This window comes from Petaurus breviceps, unplaced genomic scaffold, assembly GCF_028583685.1.
Source record: "Petaurus breviceps papuanus isolate PSGF00001 unplaced genomic scaffold, PetGlider_PUasm1.0 90683, whole genome shotgun sequence".
Classification (NCBI taxonomy): domain Eukaryota; kingdom Metazoa; phylum Chordata; class Mammalia; order Diprotodontia; family Petauridae; genus Petaurus; species Petaurus breviceps.
In genome coordinates this window covers 7342332-7356737 of record NW_027187308.1, presented here as the reverse complement: position 1 = coordinate 7356737, position 14406 = coordinate 7342332, and the positions used below count along the sequence as shown (strand labels likewise).

At 40.1% G+C, this 14406-nt stretch overlaps 2 protein-coding genes across 3 annotated transcripts in view; one reads left to right on the top strand and one right to left on the bottom strand.

The window, feature by feature from the left end:
- TOMM70 (translocase of outer mitochondrial membrane 70) overlaps positions 1–10957 on the bottom strand; it is a 37149-nt gene extending 26192 nt beyond the window's left edge. Inside the window, exon 1 of the mRNA XM_069065356.1 lies at positions 10484–10957. Within this exon, the coding sequence (XP_068921457.1) occupies positions 10484–10810 (327 nt within the window). The 5' untranslated portion in view covers positions 10811–10957. The remainder of the gene's footprint in view (positions 1–10483) is intronic.
- The window catches only part of LNP1 (leukemia NUP98 fusion partner 1), a 65010-nt gene continuing 61155 nt past the window's right edge, over positions 10552–14406 (top strand). Inside the window, exon 1 of one of the 2 annotated variants that reach the window (XM_069065366.1) lies at positions 10552–10654. The gene's annotated coding sequence lies outside the window, so the exon portion shown is untranslated. Of the gene's footprint in view, positions 10655–10950; positions 11033–14406 lie in introns of those variants that run through there. The other variant, XM_069065364.1, reaches the window with a different exon arrangement.

Genomic DNA, 14406 nt, shown 5'->3' with positions numbered 1-14406 from the left:
GGCTCAGCTATTCTCACCTGCTTTCAACTTTAACTCACTGGGGTGCAAAGATATAAAATACCAATTCTGAACCTCCTTTTCTAACTACATTCTTTCTCTTTTGCTATCTGCCTCCAAATCTATATACCTATACCAACCTGTCCAATTCCAACTAGGATGTCACTCAATTACCTTTAACTTTATAGGTTAAAAAATGAACTCACAGGGCGACAAGGTAGCACAGTGAGTAAGAGCACTGCCCAGTGTTGGAATGACCTGGGGATCAAATCCAGGCTCAGATACTTAGCACCACACCCAGAAATAACTGGCCTTGTAACCTTGAGCAAGTTACTTAACCCCAATTGCTTTAAAAAAAAAAAAATGGACTCACTTTCCCCACTAGGGAAAGAAAAAAAAATCTGCCCCTTCTCAATTTTCACACTTTGGCTGATTCTGGTTAATAATCTAGTCCTTTTAAACTCTTCCTTCTCTCCTCCTACAGTAACTAGTTAATTTCAGTGTTTTGATCTAAGTAGGTCTTAGCATAAAATCTAAAAAGTCCCAGAGTTAATTCAGTTAATTCTACCCTCTAAAACATCCTATTAATCAATAAACATTAAGTGCCAGATTCTGAGCTAGTCTGGGAATACAAAATCAAAAAATGAAATAAATCATGCTTTCAAGGGGTTTACAATCTCTCAGGTGGGACATGTGGAGAATACAGTATAAGTACAAAATTAAGACAAGGCAATTAGGAAGAGCAGGTATGCCCTTGCAGAGTACCAAAAAGGGCTTTTTCCTGTAAAGGGTGGTGTATTTGGAACAAGTGAGGAAATAGTGTATTTTGGACGTGGGGGGAGGGTCACCACAGAGCTGAGAGTGTAAAGGCCAAAAGGGGAGCTATAATAACCATTATTAACAAATAAGCATTTATTATATTTTGTCCTCAAGAAATATGTATTCTAACTGGAGAGAAGGGGGAGTGGCAGTCAGATCAGAATCCTTTGGTCCAGGAAAATTACAGGGACATAGAACAGAGTGATAGGAGAGATTGCCATACCCCACCCCATACAATAGCAGTATAAATCTGCACAGTCCATAGTTGATTTGAACATAGTTTCAGTAAGTGAGGAGAAGACCATACATGGAGATGACCAGAGGACAGAAAGTAAAGTGAAGTATGACTAAGTGGAGCAATCTACAGTGAATGATGCTGAAAAGGCAGGTCAGGAGCAGGTAGTAAATGACTTTAAATTCAGAAGTTTATATTTGACCTTTGAGCATGGGTTCTTAACCTGGGATCAATGAACTTCTTAAACAACAACAAAAATTTATCTAACTTTCTTTCAATACAATAGGCTTCCTTTGTAATCCTTTGTTACACCAGATTGCCAAAGGAGTGCACAGCACACTAAAAAGTTTTAAAGATCCCTTGCCCTAGAGGCAATAGGAAGCCACTGAAATTGATCAGACCTGCAACTAAAACATACTTTTAAGGAAATTACTTTGGCAGCTGTGTGGAGGATGGATTAGTGGGGGAGAGGCTTGAGGCAAGGAGATCAATTAGGAAGTTATTAAAATAGTCCAGGCCAAGCATAGTAAGAAAGGTGCATATGCAAAAAATGTTGTGGAAGTACATATGCCTGTATTTAGTGGCTTACTAGATATGATGTAGATGTGGGAGATTCAAGAATACTGCCTACATTGGGAACCTGGGAAACCTTGTTTCCACAGCAACAGAGAATTTCAAGAAGAGGATTAGGTTGTTTTTGTGGAGGATGGGGGAAGTGAGAAAATTAATTCTTTTCTGAACGTGCTCAGTTTGAGATGTCTACGTGACATCCAGTTTGAATTGTTCAATAAGGGAACTAGTTATGTGTGACAAAGTAGGAAAGAGATTGAACTGGCTTGTCTATATAGATATGGTACTCAACTACACAGAGATGCTAATTCTAAAGAAGTTGATGAGGTCACTGGGAGACAGATAAAAAACACTCACTTTTCTCCAAGATGGAGCTTTGAGGTACTCTCTAGATACTGGGTAAGATATGAAGACTGAGGACTAGTCAAACAAGAAGAAAAGCAGGGGAACCCAGAGAAGAGAGTATTCAGGAAGAGGTGGTAATCAACAGCATTAAATGCTGTAGAAAAGTAACAGTTGAAGACTAAGAAAAAAAGCGTCAGACTTGGCAATTAAGGATGGAAAGCAATGAATGTACACAGCACTTTCTAGGAGTTTGGCTGAGAAAGGGAAAGGGGTATTAGGATGGTGAGAAGCTACGGTTTCTCCAGTAAATATTTGTTTGTTTAAGGATGAGAGAGAACTGAACATGTTTATGGAGGTGGGAGGGCAATATGCTGGAAAAGATGGAAGATGACAGATCAGAGAGGTTTTGGTCTTGGCCAGGCAGGATGGGACACCTCATTATCAGAGACTGTATGGTACAGGAGAGAATGAGGCATGACATTATCGGGTTCTGTAATTTAGAAGAAAAAAAAACTAAAGAAAAACATTAAAGATACTATCTGAAGCTCCAACATTTAACAGATTCCATAAGAAAAAGCCCTCATACCTTTCTATAATCTAGGAATTAATGATTATGGTTTTACTTTCCACTTTATAATCTCTCAGAAGCGGCAAAACTCTGGGACTTTATTTCGGAGAAATGCTATATTCATAGTTTACTTATATCTTAGTAAAACATTTGACAAAGTTTCTCATACAATTCTAGCGGGCAAATAGAAAAGTGGGCTAAACTGATACAACTGGGTAGGACAGGAATTGTTCGGACAGTCAGACCCCCAAAAGCAATCAATAATGGTTTGATGTCAACTTGAAGATCCATGCTATTTAACATTTTTACCAATGCAATTCCAGAAAACATTTAGTAAGAGAACTGAACACACACAGGCTGGTGTAGAAATAAAGCAAACTCAAAAGGGAAACAAGCAAGAGTGGGGAGGGAGAACAATACCCAGGAGGGAATAGTGAAAATAAGCAAAACAAACTTCCTGATCCTGAAGGGTAGAAAGGGAGATGAGCTTGGGGTAAAGCAAACAACTAGAAGCTAAGGTAGTATCTTAGGATGATCTTAGAATGCCTCTTAGACAATGGGGAATGGTTGAACAAAATGTGGTACATGAATGTAGTGGAATTTTAATACATAGTAAGAAATAACAAAAGAGAAAATTTCAGAGAATCCTAGTTAGTACATACCGATTGCAGAATGAAGTGAATTAGAACCAGGAGACCAATTTATACAAACAGCAATACTGTAAAGAAAAATAACTTGTAAAGACTTAAGTCTAATCAATGCAAAAATCTCCAGAGGAGCTATGATGGTGATGGCCATAAAGTGCAAAGATGTACATTTTTTGACATGGCCATTGTGTTTTGCTTGACATAAGGGTATTTGTTTTTTGTCTCTCCAGTTTTAATGGGGGTGAGGGAAATGAAAGGAGCAATAGTGACCCTCTCCCCCCCATGTAACATTTTAAAATATGCACAGAGAACAAAAGGTCAAAAGGAAGCACAAAGTTCTGAAAGCAATAGGTATAATTACATTATTTTTTAAAAGTAGGACTATGAAATGGATATTCATGTTTCATATAGAATACTCTTGTTATACTGTATTAAAGAAAAACTCTTAAGTGTTTGTTTAAAATTGAAAAAATAGTTTTTAAAATTGGGAAAAAAAAGGGAAAAATTCTATTTTGGGGTATAGAAATCCATCTTGCCCTACTAGAAAGTTTAGGGGAGCTATGGGGGAAGGATATAAGAGAGAACATATTGGGGGAAGGGGTATTCAGTAGGCTATTTTGGGGTGGGGGATAGGGAAAAGATGGGGAGAAAAAATTTTTAACTCAAAATCTTGTGGAAATAAATGTTGAAAACTAAAAATAAATTTTAAAGCATTTTTCTTAAAAGTGCCTACCATTATCTAGGGGCCTAGTGTCACTCGTGCTAGGTATTGGGAATTCAAAGACAAAAAAAGTTGCCACTCTCAAAGAACTTATACTCTACTGAGATATACCCTGTGGGCAGATAAGTAGAAGGTATGTACAAAATAAAATACAAAGTAGTTTGGTTAGGGGAAGGAGTAGAAGCAACTGGGGATGGAGGGAAATCAAGAAAGACCTCTTATAGGTGGCTGAGCCTTGAAGGGTAGGTAGTAGGGGTTCCAAGAAGAGACAAGATAAACCTACCATTCATATAAAGGGAAGGTGGCAGTCCGATAGAAAAACATAAGAGGTAGATTTAATGTGAAGTACAGAAGGATCGAAAATAGACCAATGTGGCTGGACTGAGATGGTTCAAGATTTTAAATGTCAAAGAAGTTTGCCTTCCAAACTAAAGACCGTAAGAGAACCACTGAAGTTCTGGCATTTCAAATGATTATTTTGTCAATGGCACATAATGGGGACTGGTAAAGAAAGGAAAGTAGAAGATTAACGCAATAATTCAGGTGAGCAATACGCTAGTGCAACTCATTTTACTCATGCTGCAATGAATATAGTATAGGTTATATTTGGGAGAGTTTACCAAAGTCATGTTTCATTAAAGAAATTCAGCAACTTCACTCCCCAAACCACAATTTTTCCTTCTTCCAAAGGCCACCAAGATAGACTAAACACTAACTTCTATTGTATGATATAAACAAGTTAAAAAAAAGCAAAAACATTTTCAGATGGCTCAAATGCAAAGTTAAGCAGCTTTTAACAAGGAAGGCTCCACCATTAAATAGTCAAATTTATGTATGCTAGTCCAAACAGTTTAGAGAACTTATGTTCATTTCTAAGACTAGTCTAAAATAATTTAGTTCATATTCATACCAAAAAATTTAGCAGCTTAAGGAGGGGAAAAAAGTAGTCAAAGCAGTCCAAAAAATGAGCCTGAATTTAAGTGTGATCAGATCTTTGAAAGATACTGAATATACCATTTTAGTTATATAAACTGTTTTAGGGGGATGTAACTAAATAGTAATAAGGAACTTCTTTCCCTGTCTCTTTCCTAATTTTATGTAGTCTTTTTTTTCCCTTTTAGAACCAAGATTAGTACTTCAGGGTGCTATTACTAAATGGTACCAAGTAGAATATGATTTGGTTCCTTATGAAATCATTTTAATTTTTTAACTGTTGCTGTATCTACTTCACCAGATGTTGTTCAAACACTTTCCCAGCTGATTAATATTAGAAAGCTCTAATAATATAAATGTCATTTGCTTTTGATTCATAGTTCTACAATTTCCAAAATAAGTGACTGGCACAGTCTTACACATGAAAAATTGACAAAAATTGCAAAAAAAAGACTTGACAGATTAGGAACCTAAAACTCCTTTAGCTCACAATTATATTCTGCAATATGTTCCATCAGTTATGTGTGTAAACCATTATTTTCTTTCCCTTTAAACCTGTTCTTTCTTCTGACTTTGACATTTCTGTCACTGGCACCACCACTCATTCACTTGGTCTCCCAAGTTGGAAACCTTGGGTTTAACACTCTTCCTCTCTGCCTCATATATTATTGTATACAACCATTTACAAAGTCCTGCCAATTCTACATTTGAAATATTTCTCACTAATACCTTCCTCTTCTCTATCCCTATCAACTCTATCCAAGACAGACAGAACCGACTGACCCTCATCACTATCTTCCACTATCCATCATAATCCTCCAATTATGGAATTCTGTACTACATATAAGGAGGGAATGAGGGATATTCTTATGTCTTTTCTTCACCAGCACTGACCAGGACAATTGTTTACAGTTGTTCATCCTTCATACTGGATGAGGAGCAATGACAACAGGACAACATGTCTTGACTTGCAAGTGAACTGGATTTAAGTGCGGGCAGCAGAGCTGTGCACAGTTGTCAGTCTCTCTCCTCCAGAGTCTTCAGAGTCCAGGGGCAAGACTTAGGTCAAGAAAACTGGCAACAGCCCCCATGCCACTGATCATGACATTCCTTAGCTCAAAAAGCTTCAGTGGCTCCCTATTGCCTCTAGGATGCAATACAAACTCCTATCTGGCACATAAAGCCCTTTACTAGTTTCAACTTACCTTTCTCAAATGATTCATATTACTCTACCCTAATACTTTAAATTCAGAACCTAACTAGTATATCATAATTCCCATAATATTTTATTTTGTGCCACCTGTTTTTGTATGAGCTACCTCCTATGCCTAGAATACTCTTTCACCTCAGTTTCTCAGAATTTCAATCTTCTCTTCAAAAAAGCTCAATTCAAACCCCACCTCCTACATGATGCTCCCCAATTATTTAATGCTCTCCTCAATTACTCTGATTTATCCATGTTGTCTCTTACAGAATATAAACTCCCTTGGGGGTAGAAACTGTTTCTCTTTGTTATACCTACAGATTCTGGTTCACTGCCTGGCACAAGGCAGAGGCATGATAAATACTGACTGAATTTAATTTAAAATTGGAAGTTTAGAGATGGTTTTGTCCAAACCTTTATTTTACAAATGCAAGAGGATCTGCAAAGTTGAATGAATGAAAAAAGCTCTTATAAGCAAAAACACTGGGGATATTAGCAGAAAGCAATATCCCTTCTCTCCAGCACACATTCTATCTACTAAGGCAAGACAAAAAATGTAGGTTTCAGCTGCAAGCCAAATGGAAAGGTCTCAAGGGGCATATCGTGCATTCTTTAATGTTATATCCACTGATAAAACTGCATTGATTTCTACTGAACCATTCAATAGTGCCAGGTACTTTGGTGGTTAAGAATTTTCTTGACCAAGGAGGCCAGAACCGCTAGTGAGACCCAGGATTAGAATCACCTTTTGACTCCAAATCTAATGCTCTTTCCACTGTGGCCTTCAGCTGTCCAGCTTATCTTTATACTGTTAAAAAACACAACATAAACGTAAGGCAACTGAGAGGGAAGGCACCTGTTGAACTGTTTCTGAATGTGTGCACATCTTCAATCTCAAAAATTGTCAGAGTTAATATAGTAAATATATTAATATATTATTTGTCTTTGCATCTTATCTCTCAATTTTAAACTGTCAACTTCGGAAACAAGGAAAGACAGACTAACTTTAAGCCTTGAAAAATGTCTGTACTGAATTTTTCCACATTTACACAAATCAGAAGACAGAAAAAAACCTATGTTTTCCACCTTAGTTGGAGCAATAAAAACATCAAATATTTAGGAAGACAAAGTTACTCAAAGTGGCCTTAACTATTTTTGAAGAACCGACTACACCCCAGGAGAGAGTACAAAACAATTTCTCCATTATTAACAACAACAACAAAAAAACAACTCATAGAGCTCGGGCCCTGGAGTCAAGAGGACCTGAGTTCAAATCCGGCATCACTTAACACACAAAAATTAGCCATGTGACCTTGGGCAGGTCACTTAACCCCAACTTCCCTCCAAAAAAAGCAAAATCAAAAAACAAAAACAAACAAAACTACTCGATTCTCCACCCTCAGAAAGGTACTGTTAAAATTTAAAGCAATGCTTTTCCAACACATGAAAGGTAGCTAATATTCTTCATCATGAATCTCTCTTAATTTTGGAAAAAAGAAAAGCAAAATTAACTATAATGCTAATGATCTCAGAAGAAACATGAAAATTATGAAAAAGCTCTTTTCAGTATTTCTAGATCACCCCTAGTAGTTACATAAAAAAATCAACCCCAGAAGACCAAAGGCATACTTAACACATCCTTAATATTTTCTTTATCTGTGTCTTTTCTATTTCTCATTCTTTTATAAATTTCATTTTTTAAAGCTGGTTCAAGGATACCCAAACCTTTAGTATTAATAACACTTTTTTCTATCAAGTCAAAGCAGGACTTTATTTTTATCGTCACACAAACGTTTCCCGTGGTATTGTGGAAAAGGCAAAACCCTGGAATTATTTGGCAGTACTTGTTTTCACTGAAATTTATTAAGACAAACTTTTAAGAATTTATAGCAGCCCAAAATATACAAATAATTTAGGTGATAAAAATCTGATTTTCAGTCAGTAATTTAACGAATGAGAAAATATATAAAATACAATGTTACTGAAGAGACAAGATAAGTTTAAGTTGAAGAAATATTACCCTGTTAAAGGGAAAAAACTTTGCATAAAGTTTCCAAATATTCTTGGCAAAGTTCCAGCCAAATGCCAAAAAGAATTGGGAGGGATGGGACTTAAAATTAAATAAAAATCAATGTCTAAGTAGTTTTTAGTTTTATCAAAGAAAACAACTGTCAAAATTTAGAAAACCAGACCTCTCCTCAAAACTAAGAAAATTCTTAACATATCTCTTCAAGCTTTTCATTTCATCATTCTTTCATTCCTACTGAAAAGAATGAATCATCCTTTTATTTCAATTTTAAAATATTGTCATATGTATATGACAGTTACTTCAAATAACAACTTACTAATTTTTCAACTATATAGAATCACAGAACTTCAGTTCTTTTAGGGCTGGAAGAGGTCAAAAGATCATTAATCTAATACTTTCATCATACAGATGTGAGAAGGTTTAGAGATTAACTGATTTACCAACTCATAAACCTAGCAGGTGGCAGGAAAAGGAAGTAAAAGCTTCAGATTCACCCAAGAATTCTTTCCCCTAACCCCACCAGTTTTCTTAAATGCAAATAAGATAAGTCTTTACCATTCCAAAATAAATGAGCTTGGAGTGGCTAGGTGGAGTTGAGAATAGAGCACCAACCCTGGAGTCCCGAACACCAGAATTCAAACCAGGCCTTGGGTACTTCACTTAATACTTACTAGCCGTGACCTTGGGCAAGTCACAACACCAATTGCCCTGCCTTCCCCCCTCCAAAAAGAAAAAACAAAAAACGAGTTCTACAAGCTATAGAGCTGGAAGGAATCTAACTGGTCACTCGGTCCAAGCCTCATTTTATAGATAAGGAAACCAAGGTTCAAAGAGGAAGTGACTTACTCAAGGTCACAATGATAGTAAATGACACCCCTGAGATCTGAACCTAAGTCATCTAACTCCAATTCACTGATCTTTCTGCACCACAATGCTTCTCTCTTTAGCATGGATGACCAGAAGAGGGCACATGGCCGTTAAGGTGTTGACCAGTTTGATTATTTAAGATGTAAAAGGATTTTATGCATAACATTTTCAAACATAGTGCTACAGGAAGAAGTACTGTGAATTTTTCTCATTAAGATTAAAAGGACATCAACAACACAATCCCTGTTCTTTATAGTGTAGCCAAGCCTGCATAGATAGCTACTTGATGCCAAATGGCAAAGAAAGAAGCACAACAGCCATCCTGTATTGACAAGCAAAAAAAATCAGAGATGCAGATTGAGAGGGCATAGAGTACTGGATTTGGAGGCCTGGTTCAATCCCCAAACGATACTTACTGTGTGACCTTGGGCAAGTCACTTAATCTCATTAGCTTCCACTGTGCAAAATAGTAAATTGGACTAGATAGCTTCTTCCAGCTCTAAATTTATGATCTTGTATTTGACTACTTTATATTTACTTGCACTTACTCACTTTATATTTATAAGTTTGTATTTTTATTTGTCTTCCCCATTAGAAAGTTAAGCTCCTTATAAATGGGGACAGTTTTAATTTTTTAAATTTTTATCCCAAGTGATCTAGCAAAGTGCCCAATATGTGGCAGGTGCTTAATAAATGCTTGCCAATTAAGATACCTTAAGTATGGATCTGTCATTTACAACGAAGGAGGTAAGCCAATTAAAGACGGAAAATGGATTTTCAGTAAGCTTCAACGGACATGGTAAACCCATTAAAAAAAAATGTACCCACTTCCACTTTTAGATATATAGTATCTAAAAATATAATCTAATCAGTCATTTCCACTGGCTAATCAAGAGTGTAACACTGTCAATAACATTCCTTTTTCCTCTCTCCCGAAAATAAAAAGGGGGAGGGGGCTATCATTCTTTGTTACTGTTGAAGGCAAATCTGGATAACTCCTAAAAGCAGCAAGCAGAGAGTAGCTAGTAGGGTAAAAAACAGTGGACATGATTTGAACCTGTACCTGGAACCTGTGTGACCTTGGGCAACGTAGTTACCTTTAAGGGTCTCAGTTTCCACACTAGTAAAGTTGAAAGGTTTGGACAAAATAATTTAGAAGGGCTCTTCCAGTTTGAACAGGTGACGTATGAAGATCCTTTTCTACATAGTAAAGAATCCGGGCTACAAGCTAATTAAAGTGATGGGGACACAGGACTTCTAACTCCCCACGCCTGAACCTTCAGCCATCAAATGCTGTGTCACAGAAGGGGAGGAGCGTCCAAAAACAGCTTTCTCCACAAAGAAATCCCCCCTTTTTTGGAGAGGGAGACACAGAGAAATAGACACCAATTTGCCCCTCGAAAGACACCCCGCCTCCATCGCACCCCATCCCCTAACCGGCCTCCCCTTGCCGACCGCGTCCCCAGGATCCTCAGCCCCACGTGGGGCCCGTGCCCTGCTGCCAGGCTGCAGAGGGCGGCGTCTCCGAGCCCTCCCCGCCGCTCTCACCGTCTCCTCGAGGGCGCCCGTGCCGTCCTGGTGGCCGCTGCCCGCCCCGGCCGGGGCCGGGCTGGCCCTGCCCTCGGGGGTCTTCCTCTCGCTGTTCCGTTTGAGGCCTCCCCCGGCATCGCCCCGGCCGCCGCTGCCCGTGTCCCGCCGTCGTCGCTGCCGGCTCCACAGGTAAACTGCGCCCGCGCCCAGAATGAGCGGCGCCCCGACCGCCAGCGCCAGCTGCCAGCGAGGCAGGCCCCCCGCGCTGGGAGCAGCCGCCCCGCTTCCCACCCCGGCGCTGGGGACCGCGGCCACCGCCGCCTCCAGGGGCTTAGAGGCGGCCATGACGACCTGCCCACTCCTCAGCCGCCGCCCCTCTCCGGCAGCCCCAGTCCCGGAGCGAGCACGCCAGTCAGCGACAGCAGCAGAGAGAGCGGGCGACAGAAAAGGGCCAGAGGGCACCGGAAACCAGGGGCATGCCGGGCCAATCTTCCGGTCTCCTCGCCATCTCGAAGGGGAGGGAGGGAGAAGCGATCACTTCCGGTCACGGGACCACTGGATGTCTGGGTACGAGCTTTCCAGTCTCGTTTCTTGGGCTGCACAGAGTGGAAGATCCCCACTGGGTGTCTGTCCCTCGGCCCTCGAGGAGGCCGGAGTCGGGATGTGAATGGAAGGAGCGGTGGTGATTTTGTTGGGGGAGGGGGCGCTTGTAATAAGACTCCAATGAGATAATGGATATCCAGAGGTTTGCTAACCTTTGGGTATTATTTAAACGTACGTCCGTTAGTCGGAGAGTTGGCGAGCCGAAGGGGGGGCGGAGCGGAAGATTGCGCGCCGTTGCTATTGGCCTTCGCGGGTAGGGTGGGCGGGGCCGAGCCACAGCTCCGCCCCTCTCGTTGGCGGGGTTTCTCTCTCTCCCGAGCCCAGGTTCTTGGTGTGCTCCAGTGCCTGTGGTTCGTGGGAGGCTCTTCGTACTAGGTGTCTCCAGTATGCTTTGTACAGAATTAATTGTTGGCTCTCCTTCAAGAATTGCTCAGCCTGCATCTTCTTATCGTGATGAACCAGCTCCCCAGTAGCTTTAGTGAGCATTAGGTTATTGTAGGCAAAGGAGAGGTACTAGAAAAGGATTGTGCTTTTTTTCGAGGCTTGCAACACTTAGTCCTTCCTCCCTATAATCCCTCCAAGCAGAAGTGACAGGCTCTCCCTGCTAAGGTCCTCCTGTCTCACCAGTCACTGTGATGAGCTGTTATTGTCCGCCTCTAAGCAAAGCCTCTGCTTATCTTTCCCTCTAGCTTCCTAAGGCTGCCTCTAACCAAAGCCATAGTTTATCTTTCCCTTTAGCTACCTAAATAGTCCCAGTCCTGTGTTTGCCTGGAACTGACTCCCTTCTACCCAGTCCTACCTACATACCCTATTTTCTTTCCCAAAGTACTCCTTTGTCTCACCTGTCTTTATAATTTTGTTCCACCTCAGGTCCTATTACTGCCAATTCTACAGTACCTAATGTCAACCCCAAATGTTTTGCTGGAAATACGGTGTTATGGTGTCTAAATAACCTGTTACTAAATTAAGCATACACCTCTTAAATCCATCTGTAAGTCTCCACTACTCTCAACAACTAACTTTGTTAGAGTTGTGTTATTTAATTACACTAGAGGTGGGAGAGGTTTCTCATTTACAGGTTATAATCGTAAAATATTTCAATTATCCCTAATTGCTCTTGTGAGAAAACTGGTCTAGTGGATAAAGATAAAAAAGCCTTGGATTCAGTTAGGATCCTCATTCTCCTAGCTGCATCAGCCTTCCTTCGCCATGCCCCACCAATCCAACCCTGGAATTCACTCGAGAGTACCCTCTGCCCCTTTAGCCTCTCCCTCTAAATTGATGGTGCCCAAACTAGCCATGTCTCATTCCTCTCCATTCTACCCTGAACTTTCTCCACCATATCCCTAGCCAGGTATGTTGTCCGGGGTCCCCCTCAACACTTTTCATCTTCCTTTTATGTATTGGCTTTCCCAGTTTCAGAATGTAAGCTCCTTGAGAACATGGACTTTCCTTCTTTCTACTGGTATTTGTATTCCCAGAGCTTAGCACAGTACTTGCACATTGCAAGTGCTTAATAAATGCTTTTTGATTGAAGACCTGATATCAAGCTCTACCTCATTAAATACTCACCTTGTGACCCTTTATAATTGCTTGAACTCAGTGCCCCAGGTAACTCTCAAGGCTATAAATTGCTAAGCTCTAGCCATTCAGCATTGGTTGGAATTCTCCCACCTAGCGTTCCCTACACAGATCAAAACTCTATTTAAACCTGTTAAATGATGTAACCAAAGGAAGAACCATAACACTCATTCAACAAATATTTATTAAAAAGTCAGCTATGGGGGCAGCCAGGTAGCACAGTGAGTAAGAGCACTGGCTCCAGTGTCGGGATGACTTGGGGATCGAATCCAGGCTCAGACACTTAGCATCCACCCAGAAACACCTGGCTGTGTAACCTTGAGCAAGTTACTTAACCCTGATTGCTTAAAAAAAAAAAAAGTCAGCTATGTGCTAGGCTCTGGGAAACAAATACAAAAGTGAAACATTTCCTGATTGGTGAGTTTACAGTCTATCTAGAGGATAAAACATCTTCACAAATAAGTAAATTCAGAATATATACAAAACAAATACACAGTGATGAGAGAGTACTAACTACTAGGGAAATGCATAAAAGTTTCGAAGAGGTAACATCTATATCTATATATGTTCTTATCCTGATTATTAAATTTAAATCTGCATTGAATATACATGCTTCTCTTTCCCAAACTCCACAATAATAATTCACTTATATAGTTCTTAATAACCCTCAGGATAGTATAAAGAATGCTGGATTTTAAGTCAGAGGATCTGAATTCAAATCCCAACTCTACCACATTGCTTGTGTGATTTTGGGCAAGTTACATAATCTTCCTGAGCCTCAGTTGCCCCATGAATAGAGACAGAGGATTGTATGAGATAACCTCTTAAGGTTCCTTCCAGTTCTCAGTCTATGATCACATGAATTTAGGGACTTAACAGAGTTTGTTGTCTAACGATAAGGATAATATACTTGCTCATATTCAGATTAATAGTGTCATAGGCAGGATTGGAACCTGCTGGGTCCAACACATATATTAAGGCAAGTTGCTTCTCATGTGTTAATTATTATCTTCATTTTGTTAATGAGGAAAGTGAGTATTATGGTTGAGACTTGCTAATGGTTACGCAGCAAGTTAGTCTCAGAATTAGGCCCAGTGGGCTTTTTTGGGGGGGCAGAAAGGTATAGTATGTGATTTTATCAATGTACTTGTGTTGAGGTCAGTGAACCATAAAATGTTGAGGTTTAAGGCTTAGGGGTGCGCAAGACCCCAAAATACCAACACTCCAGGTCCTGCCAAATGAATTCAACTAAAGTCTTCTCTCAGCCAAAGTAAAGCAAAGTTTATTAAACATTCGCCATAATAGGTAGACTCTTAGAGAGCTGAAATATCTGTGATGCTTGTATTGGACAAGTGGTCCAGAATAATCTGACCCAGAATGAGTCTGCACTAGGTAATTCTCAGCTACCTCATGGAGGCAAGATGGAGCTTATATACAGAAAGATTGTTGGAGTGTTCTAGGGGTGGTCTAGAGGAGGAGTCAAATGAGGTCAGACTCCAGTAATGAGACATTAAGGGTGGGGAATAGCTGGAGGCTACCTGGAGATGACTGACACTGGAGGGCTAGGCTAGTTTAAGGGTAACAGATGTGGGTATAGATATTTTGGGAGGATCAAGGGTGGGGAGTAGCTGGACCAGGTCTGGTAGGAGAGATTTTGGCTAGTGATAACAAAAGGCTTGTGGCCTCAGGCAAATGCCACATCGAATGGGGAGATTGAATCAGAGCTCAAGGGGTTTCCCAGAGCCTGTACTCCATCA